Genomic DNA, 15,563 nt, shown 5'->3' with positions numbered 1-15,563 from the left:
CTTGTGATATGCCTGTGGCCTCAACTAATTCGCGCACTTTGATTCGCCGATCGCCCAAAATCAGATCGTGGATTTTGTCGATGATTTCAGGAGTAGCCACCTCAACTGGACGTCCTGAACGATGTTCATCTTTTGTGGATGAACGGCCACGTTTAAATTCGTTCACCCAGTTGTAAACCGTCGCAAACACAGGTGCAGATGTGCCATAAACTGCATCCAATTCGGCTTTGATATCCTTCGGACTGATCGACGATAAAAATTGACCTAAGTTATCGATCAAGCTGAAATTTGGACAGCTTTCCAATCATTAGTCGTACTTACAAAAACCAAACCTTTACCGACACTATGAGCGCCATCACTCGGATTTTCTAAGGACTTATTGAACGACCCTCGTATTTTGTTGCAATGTTTTTTACTGTAAGTAAAGCATTGGCTTTGCCTCTCCTCGGTTTAACAAAATTTGTAGACCAAATCAGATTTTAATAAAAATGAATTATTTGTCTTTTCCGATGATCTATTGGTCATTCAATACACGACCATTGAATCTTCCCTGTGAAAAGATTATAAGCTGTCCTATAATTTGAATTTTTTGAAACCTGAATACACGAAGATGCCAATCCAAGACCCATATTGGTGTTTCTGAGATAGTGGATACTCTTAACCTCTTTGAAAATGAAACCGGGTGCGTTAAAATCAAGGAATGAAAGAAAGAAGCTAGCTGTTTGGAAAGAAGCTAGCGACCGACTAAAAACCAAAATCAGTGGCCTGACTTTAAAGTTATACTCAATGACTGAAACTGTTTAACTCAAACGCTTCCCGAAGATGATCCGAAATTTCTGATCAGCGAAATACATGGAAATGGACTTTGCCGAATCTATTTTAACATTAGAGTTTGATGAGGAAGTTTGGGGATCAATCGCTTCTATCAAAGGAAAAAATGGAGGAGTAAAGGATTTGCGACCAAAAAATTATTTACAACCAGGATGGACTGACATAATCGCAAAGGCCTTACAGGAAAAGTTTCCCTTGCCTTGTGCCCTCAATTTTAAAAAACGAAGATAAGGAAAAAGAAGGAAACATTTGGCTCAAGATTAAAGGTTACTGAAGTGAGTGCAGTTCAATGTTAAAGGACACTGTCTGTCTTTTGGAACCTGATCCAATTTGGCAATAAGTATTTCGGTTACAGTACCAGATACTCGTGGCATACCACATAACCAAAAACGGAGATGCACTGGATTAAAACGATTGGCAATTGCAATGAGTTGCTGCATAAAAAAGCGTCGTTGAGGAGAAAGGAAGCCAGGGAAATGAAAGATGACGATCCTGACCCAAGTTATATTCCCAAATTACCAACTTTAAGAAAATTACGCGAGAAAGCTATAAATCGAAGCCTTGGAATAATCAAAGGACACGATCCAATCTCTTCATTATACTTCAAAAATATGAGGGCGAACTAGCTGGATGCATACTTTATATTGGTCTTGGCGAGTTTGCATTGGTCTACCTGCATTTACTGCACTCCAGCTCAAATTAAAACATATAATGCGCAAATTAAAAGAGTCCGGAAAATATCTGTGGATGCCACTGCAGCGTTGTTCTGCCGATTGTAAAACCTCATGGCGACACAAGCTACGTTTTTCTATACCAGGTGGTTATGGAAGGTGACGACGGAATACGTCCAGTATTTCAAATGCTATCGGCCAAGCATGATACGGCCAGCATTCCAATTCTGGCTGAGTCGATTTATACCAAAATCGGGCATATATCAACCTGAAGTTGTGTTGGCTTTGTTGAACGCTGTGAGGTTAAGCTTCAAACGATTGTCGCCTCCATACATACATCGCCGGAATGTGCCGGAAAAATGTATTCAAAGGAAAATTGCCCAACGTCAAGGATTTTACATAAAATGCATTGGAGTCACAACAACCTGCGAAACCAAAAAAAAGTTTTAAAAATGTTAAAATCGATTCTTATTTTGGCAACGAGCGAATCCTCAGGATTAAATAAGGAGGAAAAAAACTATGCCAGCCAACGAAAATTTTCTTGTTGAAAAAATTGCTACATTTACGGCACCGGAATATGATGAAGATTATGAAAATGGTATTACCTATACACCGGAGGAATTGGAGCCAGAAGGAGAAAATGAAGAAATTAATGAATTTATAAAAAACATTTTAAGATCCGCAGAAAAAAAGCCAGTAAATCTTCAAGATGTCTTCCAAACCCTATTTTCTTCAGGAATTGGAACAGCCCCTCATAAAATTATCGCAATATTTTATTTTATGGACAAACGTTATGAAAACCAAATTTACTTCGAATTATAATGTTGGATCGAATGCATTGGTGAAGGCTTACTTCAAAGATTTAAAAAATCCGAAATGAGCATCTTCAATAGACCTGTGCGCGCAGATAAATTTGTAAAACAGCACATCCGATGCATGAGGCAGCCTGCAAATTGGAGCGTGCAGCAACAAAAAGGAAAACAATGAAAACACCGGCCTTCATTGAGGACAAAAAATTTAAAGTAGATGATAAAATCGATGCAGGTCATCTCCTAGAAGAGGAAAATTGGAAAAATTAAGAACGAAAAACACTCAACAATTAGAAATTGAAGATGAAGAAAAGCCCAGAGGAAAATATTTTAAAAAATGTCCAAATCTCGAAATGCTATTCAGCCGTCCCTGTAGAAGGAAGAAGGTCGTGATATTGCAAAATGGCGGTGCACTTGGGCTCATATGGATTAAAGAAAATTCAATCAGTTTAAAAAACACCATGCCCTTTTGATTCAAATTCTAGCGACTGCATATATGGACAACATATATTTCAAACGGCTATTGACGAGGAGAAGGCCAATTCAATAATATTATTTTCAAAAAAATATGCGATCGATGGAATAAGTGGAGAACTATATTGTGATAGAGGACAAATTCTTACAAAAATATTTTCTGAATATAACTTTGTTGTGTACTGCGAAGATAATATCGGAACGATTATTAACAAAGGTCATGAAAGGAACACCGAGCCTGCAAAAAAAAAGAAGTTCATGAAAATAACAACCAGAGCTGTAATAATATGAATAATTGCCTTGAATGCTTAGAGCTGGTAGATGCTGAAAAAATAACCAGCCTGGAAGTGCATGTTGGACTAATCGCCACTATTATTGATTATTGACCAGCATCCAGAGCTGTAATAATATGAATAATTGCCTTGAATGCTTAGAGCTGGTAGATGCTGAAAAAATAAACAGCCTGGAAGTGCATGATGGACTAATCGCCACAATTATTCGCTTTTTTGTATCGTTTACACAAGGCTGGAAGTAACATTAGTTACTTTTTTTACTTTACTACTTTTAGTTACTTTTTCCGCGCTCTGTTATAGGGAATCATGATGTTTTGAGGTTTTTTGTTGTTGGTTTGATGTCATAACTTATATGGTTAAAAAGGATCGCTTTCTAATACGCGATGATGTTACCAAGTAATAGCTTCAACTTTCAAATTCGTTATTCTAGAAACCACTTATTTTTATCTGGCCATCAAGATGTCTAAAAACCAAAGTAAACGATCGCCTTAAACATATAATGCGCAAATTAAAAGAGTCCGGAAAATATCTGTGGATGCCACTGGCAGCGGTTGTGCTGCCGATTGTAAAACCTCATGGCGGACACAAGCTACGTTTTTCTATACCAGGTGGTTATGGAAGGTGACGACGGAATACGTCCAGTATTTCAAATGCTATCGGCCAAGCATGATACGGCCAGCATCCAATTCTGGCTGAGTCGATTTATACCAAAATCGGGCATATATCAACCTGAAGTTGTGTTGGCTTTGTTGAACGCTGTGAGTTTAAGCTTCAACGATTGTCGCCTCCATACATACATCGCCGGAATGTGCCGGAAAAATGTATTCAAAGGAAAATTGCCCAACGTCAAGGATTTTTACATAAAATGCATTGGAGTCACAACAACCTGCGAAACCAAAAAAAGTTTTAAAAATGTTAAAATCGATTCTTATTTTGGCAACGAGCGAATCCTCAGGATTAAATAAGGAGGAAAAAAACTATGCCAGCCAACGAAAATTTTCTTGTTGAAAAAATTGCTACATTTACGGCACCGGAATATGATGAAGATTATGAAAATGGTATTACCTATACACCGGAGGAATTGGAGCCAGAAGGAGAAAATGAAGAAATTAATGAATTTATAAAAAACATTTTAAGATCCGCAGAAAAAAAGCCAGTAAATCTTCAAGATGTCTTCCAAACCCATATTTTCTTCAGGAATTGGAACAGCCCCTCATAAAATTATCGCAATATTTTATTTTATGGACAAACGTTATGAAAACCAAATTTACTTCGAATTATAATGTTGGATCGAATGCATTGGTGAAGGCTTACTTCAAAGATTTAAAAAAATCCGAAATGAGCATCTTCAATAGACCTGTGCGCGCAGATAAATTTGTAAAACAGCACATCCGATGCATGAGGCAGCCTGCAAATTGGAGCGTGCAGCAACAAAAAGGAAAACAATGAAAACACCGGCCTTCATTGAGGACAAAAAATTTAAAGTAGATGATAAAATCGATGCAGGTCATCTCCTAGAAGAGGAAAATTGGAAAATTAAGAACGAAAAACACTCAACAATTCGAAATTGAAGATGAAGAAAAGCCCAGAGGAAAATATTTTAAAAAATGTCCAAATCTCGAAATGCTATTCAGCCGTCCCTGTAGAAGGAAGAAGGTCGTGATATTGCAAAATGGCGGTGCACTTGGGCTCATATGGATTAAAGAAAAATCAATCAGTTTAAAAAACACCATGCCCTTTTGATTCAAATTCTAGCGACTGCATATATGGACAACATATATTTCAAACGGGCTATTGACGAGGAGAAGGCCAATTCAATAATATTATTTTCAAAAAAATATGCGATCGATGGAATAAGTGGAGAACTATATTGTGATAGAGGACAAATTCTTACAAAAATATTTTCTGAATATAACTTTGTTGTGTACTGCGAAGATAATATCGGAACGATTATTAACAAAGGTCATGAAAGGAACACCGAGCCTGCAAAAAAAAGAAGTTCATGAAAATATCAACCAGAGCTGTAATAATATGAATAATTGCCTTGAATGCTTAGAGCTGGTAGATGCTGAAAAAATAACCAGCCTGGAAGTGCATGTTGGACTAATCGCCACTATTATTGATTATTGACCAGCATCCAGAGCTGTAATAATATGAATAATTGCCTTGAATGCTTAGAGCTGGTAGATGCTGAAAAAATAAACAGCCTGGAAGTGCATGATGGACTAATCGCCACAATTATTCGCTTTTTTGTATCGTTTACACAAGGCTGGAAGTAACATTAGTTACTTTTTTACTTTACTACTTTTAGTTACTTTTTCCGCGCTCTGTTATAGGGAATCATGATGTTTTGAGGTTTTTTGTTGTTGGTTTGATGTCATAACTTATATGGTTAAAAAGGATCGCTTTCTAATACGCGATGATGTTACAAAGTAATAGCTTCAACTTTCAAATTCGTTGTTCTAGAAACCACTTATTTTTATCTGGCCATCAAGATGTCTAAAAACCAAAGTAAACGATCGCCTTAAAAAAAAAAGTTCAAATTTTTTTATTCGAGCGTAATACACAGACACGAAGATTAAATACTTTAAGATTTTTATTCCCTTGTTGTGTATATTGATTTGGTCCAGAAGTTTGTGATGCATCGAAGAATCATCTCCGACCCTATAAAGTATATGTATTTTGTATTTTTGTATTATGTATTTTTAATTAGGATGAAAATTTAATAAAAACAAGAAAGGAAAGCTAACTTCGGGCGGAGCCGAGATATACCCTTGCAGTTAAGGTTGTTCCATTTCCGATCGTTCAGTTATATGGCGGCTATTGGATATAGTTGGCCGATCCCTATGAAATTTGACAAATCAGATTATTTTGCCCAAAATGGAATCTGTACCAAGTCCCATCTTTCTAACTTAAAAAACACCAAAGTTATGCCAATTCCGATCGTTCTATGACAGCTATATAATATAGTCGGCCGATCCTTATGAAATTGTGTACACAAGATATTTTGTGTGGAAAGTCTCAACCCTCTAACTTCAAAAACACTAACTTTGGCATTTCCGATCAATCAGTTATATGGCAGCTATAGGATATAATCGACCGATCCCGGCCGTTCCGACTTATATACTGCCTGCAAACAAAAGAAGGATGTGTGCAAAGTTTCAAATAGATAGCTCTAAAACTGAGAGACTCGTTTGCGTAGAAACAGACAGACGGACATGCTTATATCGACTCAGGAGGTGATCCTGATCAAGAATATATATACTTTATAGGGTCGGAGATGTCTCTGCAAGGGTATAATAAGAACCCAGAAATGTTCTATTGGAAGTTGGTAGAATTTGAACCCTCGCCTCCGAGTTAAGGCGCGATTTGGAAGATGCATTCTCTACCATTTGGACACCAAAGCCTTGGTGAGTTTACCAATGCTTATATCGGCTCAGGAGGTGATCCTGATCAAGAATATATCTATATATATAAAAGAACATCGTGTTTTATGTTACACCACTTATAAATCAAGAACGGAAGAACAGATTTGAGTGAAAATTGGTAGGGAGGTAGCTTAGAGCCAGGAGAAGGACATAGGATACTTTTTGTCCCGTTCGACAGCGTTCCTCCCTGGCCCATACTTTTTTATTTAGGCAGACAGCTAAGAAGAAAATGTCAAATGTCAAAATGTCAGTTACAAACGAAGTCAAATTCATAGTCAGGCTCTCAAATTTAACGGAACGGTAATGGTCAAGTACCTGTCGATGAATCGAGCGGTTTAATATCATTTCCAAATAATTTCTGTAATTTTGTCTCATCAAAAGACGAACTTATTTATGTATTTCCAAATATTATTTCTAACTACAAAAATAATGAATGGTTGAGTGAGCGAGCAATTTTAGCGGCTAAGAATAAAGATGTAGATGACCTGAACTACTAATTCAAAATAAGATCATTGGAACAATGCATTCATTCAAATCTATTGACTGCGTCACAAATGAAGATGAAGCCACCAACTATCCAATTGAATTTTTAAACTCTTTGGACGTGCCTGGCTTACCACCGCACAATTTACGCCTAAAGGTTGGCTCCGTAGTAATCATGCTTCGAAACATAAACCAACCAAAACTGTGGCAACGGTACGCGTTTGGTGGTTAGTAAATTGATGAACAATGTAATTTACGCTACGATAATGATAGGAAAATTCAAAGGTGAGGAAGTTCTCATTCCGAGGATCCCGATGATCCCAACCGATATGCCGTTTGAATTTAAAAGACTTCAATTTCCGATACGTCTTGCATTTGCCATGACAATCAACAATCACAAGGCCAATCCTTAAAAGTTTGTGGTTTAAATCTAGAACATTCATGTTTTTCCCATGGTCAATTATACGTGCATGTTCACGGGTCGGAAGACCATCTGCGTTGTTTGTTTTTTGCGCCTGATAATAAAACAAAAAATGTCGTGTATCACAAGGTGCTTAAGTGAAGAGCAACCTATGTACTAAAATACAGAAATAATAATGAATGATTAAGGAGGAGAAACAAAGAATATTGTATACTCCACAGTATTACAGAATTTAATTAATTTGAAAATTATTCTTTTTTTGTTGACTTATTTTTTATGCGTGCAACAACATATGCCACAGCGAAACGTGGCAGGGGTACTGCTAGTATACTTTATAGGGGTCGGAGATGTATCCTTCACTGCGTTGCACACTTTTGACCAAAATTATAATACCCCTCTGCAAGGGTATAAAAACCTGTACCAAGACTGTTTTTTTGTTTTTACAAAAGTGAAGCTTATAGATGTTGACAAATACTACATTTAAAGCAATATAAATGTTGGATGACTTTTTTGTTTTTAATATATTTAAACAAAACTAAGGGCTGTCGCACGCGACACTTACAGAAGTAACTTTTTCAAAAACAATTTCAAACGCTGATTTCAGCGAAACCTGATCAAAAATTTGTCTGCAATCAATTTCAAACTGTTATATATATATCTTAGGATTTCTTTTTAAAAATGAATTGGATATTCTATATTAATTAATCTTTAATTTAAAGCTGAACAGAATAATTGTAGAAAATATAATGTTCTTGCTTAACAAAACAGTTTGGTTTAGGTCAATGACGCACGAGACATGAATGAAACTGATAACACTGTGCGACAAAAAAAATGTTTAACTTGATTTTTTTTGTCACTTCTACTAATCAAAATAAGAATACAAGTTTATGGATTTGTTAATATCAATAGCCAATCAGCTTTTATGCACATTCAATCAAATGTCCAAAAAACTCGAGTTTTTTGCATATTTCACGGCCTTATAATTACATATTGGGAAAATATTTTTTTTACATTTATAAGTGTTTATGCAAGTTCAACATCTATTATTTAAAAATTATAATTATAATTAGTGCCCCTTAACCGAAATCAATCAAAAAATATAACTTAACAAAGATTTTGTTAAATTTTGTCGCACAGTGTAATCTGATCGAAAAAAATCGAAACAATAAACAATCGCATAGTTTTTCTACATTTGTGTTTCAATCTTTGGTTATAATTCGATATTAAAAATAGTGAATATCAATGCATTTTACCTCTCTTTAAAAAAATTATTTCAAACTTTCAACTTTTGTATTGAAGTATTTTTAATGAGTTATATGTAAATGTAAGATATTATTAAATTGGATAAATTTTAATTATTTACATTTTTTACGTTAAAAATATGTAAAAAAAAAAACAATATTTTTAATGAATTTGTACCTTTCTGGAGAAATTACCCATATGTAAATATAGTGACAATCTGGAAAAATAGTCGCAAAAATTTGGGTGATAACACAGGCCGACAATTTCCAACTTTTTTTTTCCTCCACGCATATATTTACCTGCTACATAACCTTTAGGCTCCCCTGAACCAAAGTCCAGAACAAACATAGGTTCTATCACCCACAGTTTCCGCGGTACACCTAAGAGAAGAAATTGAATTGAATTATGGTAGGCCGTGAAATGGCGATTACCATCATTGCTTCTAGTGCATATGATATGCACTTTGGGAAAAAATAATAGAGACCAAAAATTAATGTAGAAAATCTGAGATTTTAACTTTGGATGAGTATTCCAAAGATATGGTAACTGCTAGATACCAATTTTTCATTTTCGTTGGTACACATACATTTCAAAAATGATATGTACTAGAAACAATGATGGTCATCGCCATTACATCGGCCATTCATAATTTAATTCAATTCAACTGTCAAAAAGACGAGCTTGTCGAAATGAAAGCAGAACTAGTGGCTAATAAATAGGCAACAAGTGCAACAAAATAGCTTAAGGAGTTCCATCTCCCAAACCAAAGGAATTGGCGAGATGTCCCCGGCTTGGCACAGATGCAACTACTCTGGGTGGTTCTACTATTGTTTTTTCTAATATTCAAAAATTATTATTGATTATTTTTAAGGCTCCTACATTTTGCAGATCTATTACCTATATTAATAAAATAAATTAAATATGAATCATGTAGGCTTTTGCTGAGGTATTTACTTACTTGGCGTCGAAACGTATGCCTGTCTTTCTCTAGGAAACCGATCAATTTCTTTGGACTTGTAGCGTTGTTCCTGTTCTTCGGGAGTACTCCGCATCGCACTAAACAAGTAGGAAGCTTCCCGCAACATCGAATACAAATGAAACCGTGAAGACTGCAATCGACTACCTTGATGCGTAATTGTTCTGCTCCACTCGACATAAAGCCGTGCTCAACATTATGCGTTATAATTCCTCTCTGGGTAGAGTATGCTGCTCTATGAGATGAGTTAGAGTTCCCGTGCGCGTCTCATTATTAGCATTGTCGATAATTCCTTCATTCCCACCTCCATGAGTTAACATGGGCAAGGTAATGCTAGACATTCTAAATAAATCCTGATGTGCGCACTTACCACACACCCACCAAAGTTTTGGAGTGATAAAAAATTTAGACACTAATTTAAAAAGGCCCAGTTAAATGCTGTTCGCTATATTGTTTTTTTTGTCACTTGCTAAATATAGTCTTTTTGTGTCAGAGAGAAAGTTGGAAATTTGGCAGAGATTCCGACATCTCCCGACCCGATCTTAATCACGATCAGATTGAATTCCTTTTTTGCCTCTTTTCCCATAGCCGCTAGTCAAAACAAAATTAACACAATTATAAAAAAGTCTACTATATTTTGAACATATTAACTTTCAAGATAGTGATTAAAATAAAACTATTTTTTAAATAGAAGTTTTTCATAATGTATTAGTGTTTTATAAATTAATTTGCATCATTCAATACAAACGACAATATGGGAAATTTATTGGTCTCGAGATGCCGAAATATCGATAGTTCATTGAAAAAACGTTAATATAAGGCGGTAACACTTAGATAAATTTATACAAAGCTAGTGTTGCCAAATTAGCTTCGTTTTGGAATAGTTGCAAATGAAACACGGAAACTGTTTCTGTTTTTCAAATTTTGAGGTCTGATAATCAATAAGACCACTGTTTCGCTTCATAGCGAACTTTCGTGTTTTGTGTGCGCTTTGCGTTTTGCCGATACCCGAAATATTAACAAAAAAACTTGAACCAATTAGTAGTTTTTTTTCTCTTTCTTCATCTTTAATTAAAATCAAATGATATCAATGTGCAAAAAAGCTTCGGAAGAAGAAGGAATTTAACCAGCGCTTTCTGCTTTCTGGTAATGGTAGAAGCCGCATTCTCAAAGGCCGTTATAAAATATGTATATTAATAGATATTAATAGCGGAATATTAAAGATTTTAATAGCGGCCAATTAAAGATTATTTCAATTTTTTCGAGGCTTAATTTTACTCAAAAATTAGTAGCCAATCAGTGACTAAGCAGTGACTAGGCTTTTGTTAAAAGTGTCTTCGAACTGCGTGAGTGTAATTAGGATAACTGCCGCAACTGCGGAAGATAGCTCTTCTTTAAGTCGTTATCTTTAAGCGGCAAAGTCCAATAAATTAGTTGCTCAAGGTCGCATTGGCGGTATAACCTTGCTGGATACAGCACACATTCTTGTTTGAAGTCATGCTGGCGCCTTTCCAACTGACAAGTCTATTGCAGCTTTGGAGATACATATCCGGAATTGGCGATATCGGCTTTACGACAGACGGATTCTCTGTTGATGTGCTCCTACGATCTCACTGATCTGAATATTCTCCCCTTATTAAAGCTGCCATTGGCGGCAATATCATTGACTTCCAGCCTAGTATCAGTATGGGTGTTTTCAGCTGGAACATTTAACTTTAACTTGGCTGATCCATCTGTTTTTTCTACCCCAGCGCACCGATTTTATTATTAGAACATGCCTCTTTTTTGAGCTGCTGTGTGTTACCACTGCTGGTAAGGATGTTTCGGAGAGACAAGCCCCCTTGAGGAACGTTTTCATTGTCTGCGGGAAATAGACGATTGTTGCGAGACAATTGTGAATCGGATATAGGAGGAGCCGAATAGCGAGGCGCATTACAAATTAAATGTTTCTCTGAAATGAAGATTTCCCTCCCTTAAAAGGACGCTCAGTCCTCATCCACAATTAAAGAATCGGTATGATGTAGTAAGAGGGGAGTATTTGGAGTTGGAGAATATATTTCCATATTTCCAGCGCGACTTCATACAGAAAGAGTTGCAGGTTTTTAAATTGGACACTGGTATCCATGGAACGAGCGATGTATCAGTTGGATGAAGGTGAGATGAATATGAGCAGTTAATATTTCTAAAGGCGTCTAGAATTTTCCGTCGCGACTGTTTCGTGGATAATTTAGTTTCAGGAGGTGGCTCTGTAGATAAAGCTATGAATGAGATGCAGCAAATATCATTGATCCTCGACAAGGGTCAATATCGCTCGAGAAAGTGATGGTCCAACATTGCTGCCGTATTGTTCGATGTGCCGGAAGAAAATCGGGAGTCATACCTAAAGTTGGATGACGGCAGCCACTTTCCAAAACTTTGGGTCTCGCCCTCAACTGATTGCTTGTTGTTTTCTTTTGAAGGACTTTAGTCAGACTTAAAGCACACTAAGCGTGATAACCGTTTTTGAATCGCTCGTGCGTATGATCAGTTGGGACTTGTCGGTCCGATTATTACGAAGTCAGAGATCCTTCCCCAGAAAGTGTGCCGTGAAAAGTTGCCCTGAGAAGAATGTCTCCCTCAAGCTCTTCACTCATATTGGAATACAATTTATAGTTTTGTTAGAGATCAGCGGACTGAATTTTCCAGGAGGTGACATAGTCCGAAGCTGGAGTTATCGGGAGTCGCGTTGCTGGCGACTCTTGTCGGAAGTGCGATTCTGCTGTGGCACTGTCCTTGATTGGAGGATCTTTTCATCGCTTATCGAGTTTTGACAATCCCGCCATTGACTAGAATGATGGGATGACGGTATATTCGTACGTCTTTGAACCCGACATTCTGTCGGTTGGTGCTCTTCCCTATGAGTCAATTGAAGATAGAATGTGGTCGCATGGTCCTCCATTTTTCCTTGAATCTTAAGATGAGTGGCCAACTGTGTTCCCGTCAGACAGACCGACTCTGAAGTTGCGTGCAAGGATTCTGCTCATTGAGTCTGCCTTGGTTCCAACAACGGTAATTCGTTATGAGGACTGCAGTGTGAATTTTCTTACGTGAATACCATCAATTATACTTCCTAGAAGCTTGTGATAATTGTTGATCGAAATCACTGGACCTCGCTCCCTTTTGATTCGACCCTAATATTTGCAATTCGGAGGAAGGAAAAACGGCGAAGCCTCGGTTGATCTCCTGGAGCAAAAAGTTGACGACCGGATTTTCGGATTAAGCGGATTTTCTTTCAGAAAATTCTGCTGACCTCTAACTGGTGTTCTCTCATTCAGTTTTATTGAGCCTGGTGTCCAACCAGGCAGCAGTTTTTATGGGACCGATGAAAGAAGGAGTATCTAAGCTCTCTAAATGGCTCTTTGGCCCCTGCCTTGGCACTCAACCATATGGTCCACGAGTTATGGTCCAAGAGGCAAGAGTTATGGACCTGGATTTTGGTTGAGATGAAGTTCGAGTGATTCAGAACTGTGTCATTTGGCATTACGAAGCGTGTAGTGTCTAAGAGGTGCCTTTTAAGGATGAAGATTAAAGCCAGCCTCCAACTGGTGGGAGAATGTCGGGAGTGTAAAGTAAACACAGTTGTCGGGTCAAGCAGCCGATGGAAAATCTGGCCTGCAATAATTTATTACATTTTGCATTTGGGCGCCGTTATTATGTCTCCCCGGTTTCAACCCCTCAGACCTAGCTATATGTATCGCCCCAATCATTGTATCAAATGTGCAGATACCCGAAAACGCTCGGTAACTTAACATTTGGCGGCCCCGACATGATTGTGCTCGGGAAAAAAATTAGTTTAATTATTTTCCATTAAAAAAATTCGGGTCAAAATATCATTTGAAATAAATCCCGTTGAACATTGTTTAGTTACTGAGCGTTTTCGGTAGCTTTATTTTTTCTGTTCTAAATATTGCCTTTAATAAAAACAACCACAGTTCGATGATGATGATACAATTTATATAATTGTTTTGGCAATTCTAGGAGTAGGGTTGACGACCGAATTAGAATGATGACGCGGTAGCGCGGCTCAACGCTTGAGCCGCGTTGCTGCGAAGCGACCGAGAGATCCCGCGAGAGAGCGAGACAAACGCTAGCGCATGACGGCAGATGCAAGTGGCCGATCGAATGCACGAGAGCGGGCGACGAGAATAGAGCGGGAGACGCGAACATAAATATAAAGAAAGTGACGTCACGAGTTCAATAAATTATTGCCGTCCAAACTTCTTTCCAGCGGCTGCTTGTCCCGACATATTCCCTCCGTTGGAAAATGGGCCTTCAACAGCATCATGAAGGGCAGCAGGCACAATTTGTTGACTGCCCGCCTCGTAGCTCCGGACTCCGTCCTCAGCAACGCCACCCGACACACTCCGTCATCTTCGACAACCATTTCCGTCACCCTCGCCAGGGGCCACTTCATTGGAGGCAAGTTTTCGTCCTTCACCAGAACGATGTCATTTACTGCTAACCCTTGACCAGGGAAGCGCAATTTGGATCGTAGCTGCAACAGGGTTAAATACTCTTCCTCCCATCTGGACCAGAAACACTGCTGAAGAAAGACGACGCGTTGCCAAGCATCTAGCCGATTTATGTTGAGTTTTGTCAGATCTGGCTCACTGAAACTAGAAGGAGGCCCACCGAGCAGAAAATGATTAGGAGTCAGGACATCCAGATCAGCAGGATTTTCAGTGAAAGGGACGAATGGCCTCGAATTAATCACTGCAGCAATATTGTACATCAGCGTCTGCAAATCGTCGGCCCTTAGTACAGCCCACGACCCTGTAAAAATGATACTTGGCGGTCTTAACAGCTCTCTGGTGCTCGTCGCTAAGAAATAGTATCTTTAATTCGCTCAACTGATTTTTGGCTCCAACAAAATTAGTGGCGGTGTAGGACCAGATCTGTCGAGGCTTCTTCCTGATAGAAATAAACCTCCTCAGTGCATGCAGAAAGGCGGCAGTGGACAGATCCCTCACCAGCTCTAAATGGACGGCGTTTGTCGTGAAACAAATGAAGACGCTAATGTAACATTTTATGGGAGCCTTGTTGCGAACCTCCGACTTAAAGAAGAAAGGACCGCAAAAATCGATACCGGTTACATCAAAGACTTAATAACCTTCCACTCTCTCCTTCGGGAGATCGCCCAGTACATGCTCCAACAAACGAGGTTTCGTCCGAAAGCATCTCACACATTTATTTGTCGCCTTGAGCACAGTTTTTCTCCCCCAATCGGCCAATACTGAGAACGTATCATCGCCAATAACGATCGAGGTCCAGCGTGCAGGTTGCGCTCATGAAAGCTAAGGATTATGCTTCGCGTTACCGGATGGCTCCTGGGCAAAATTACTGGGTGACGACCATCGAAATCCAAGGATGAATTCTTGAGACGCCGTCTACTCGAAGCAATCCAGACTGATCCATAAGGGGGGATAACGAAGCCAGCGAACTGGAGGAGACAACCATTCACTTTGTCTACAGCGTCCTTACTTTATCACCCAAATGACCGCGCAGAACTGCCCGCAAAAAAATGCGAGTCCCCGCCTTGAGGTCATGAACGGTCATTCCTTTATGGCGAACCCGTCTGCCAAACTTATAGACGTACGCAAACACTCGCTGAAGCTGGAATGGAGGTAACGTATTTGCATGTCGCCACGAGGCCTGTATATGGCGACTTCATCAACAAAATTGGAGGACGAAGCTCTAACGCTGGCTTCTCGACTACTACCGTCACAGGCCAGTGCTCCTGGGTCTTTAACAGATAGGGCGGCCCCTGACACCATAACCTGGATCCGATCAACTCAGTAGGAAGGGCTCCACGAGGCAAGATATGTGCTGGATTTTCCAACGTAGGCACATATCGCCTCTCCATGGAACTCGTCAGATTTTGGATGATTGACATGCG

At 38.6% G+C, this 15,563-nt stretch overlaps 1 protein-coding gene across 1 annotated transcript in view; it reads right to left on the bottom strand.

The window, feature by feature from the left end:
• The window catches only part of LOC6498720 (guanine nucleotide-binding protein subunit alpha homolog), a 46,825-nt gene extending 36,386 nt beyond the window's left edge, over nt 1-10,439 (bottom strand). Inside the window, 4 exon segments of the mRNA XM_044716510.1 lie at nt 9,611-9,646; nt 9,648-9,703; nt 9,706-9,853; nt 9,856-10,439. Coding sequence (XP_044572445.1) covers nt 9,611-9,646; nt 9,648-9,703; nt 9,706-9,853; nt 9,856-9,969 — 354 coding nt within the window. The 5' untranslated portion in view covers nt 9,970-10,439.
• Between the last annotated feature and the right edge of the window lie 5,124 nt (nt 10,440-15,563).

Source organism: Drosophila ananassae, chromosome 3R (assembly GCF_017639315.1).
Source record: "Drosophila ananassae strain 14024-0371.13 chromosome 3R, ASM1763931v2, whole genome shotgun sequence".
Classification (NCBI taxonomy): Eukaryota; Metazoa; Arthropoda; class Insecta; order Diptera; family Drosophilidae; genus Drosophila; species Drosophila ananassae.
Note: the sequence above shows the minus strand (reverse complement) of the source record. Positions and strands in the feature narration are given on the sequence as shown.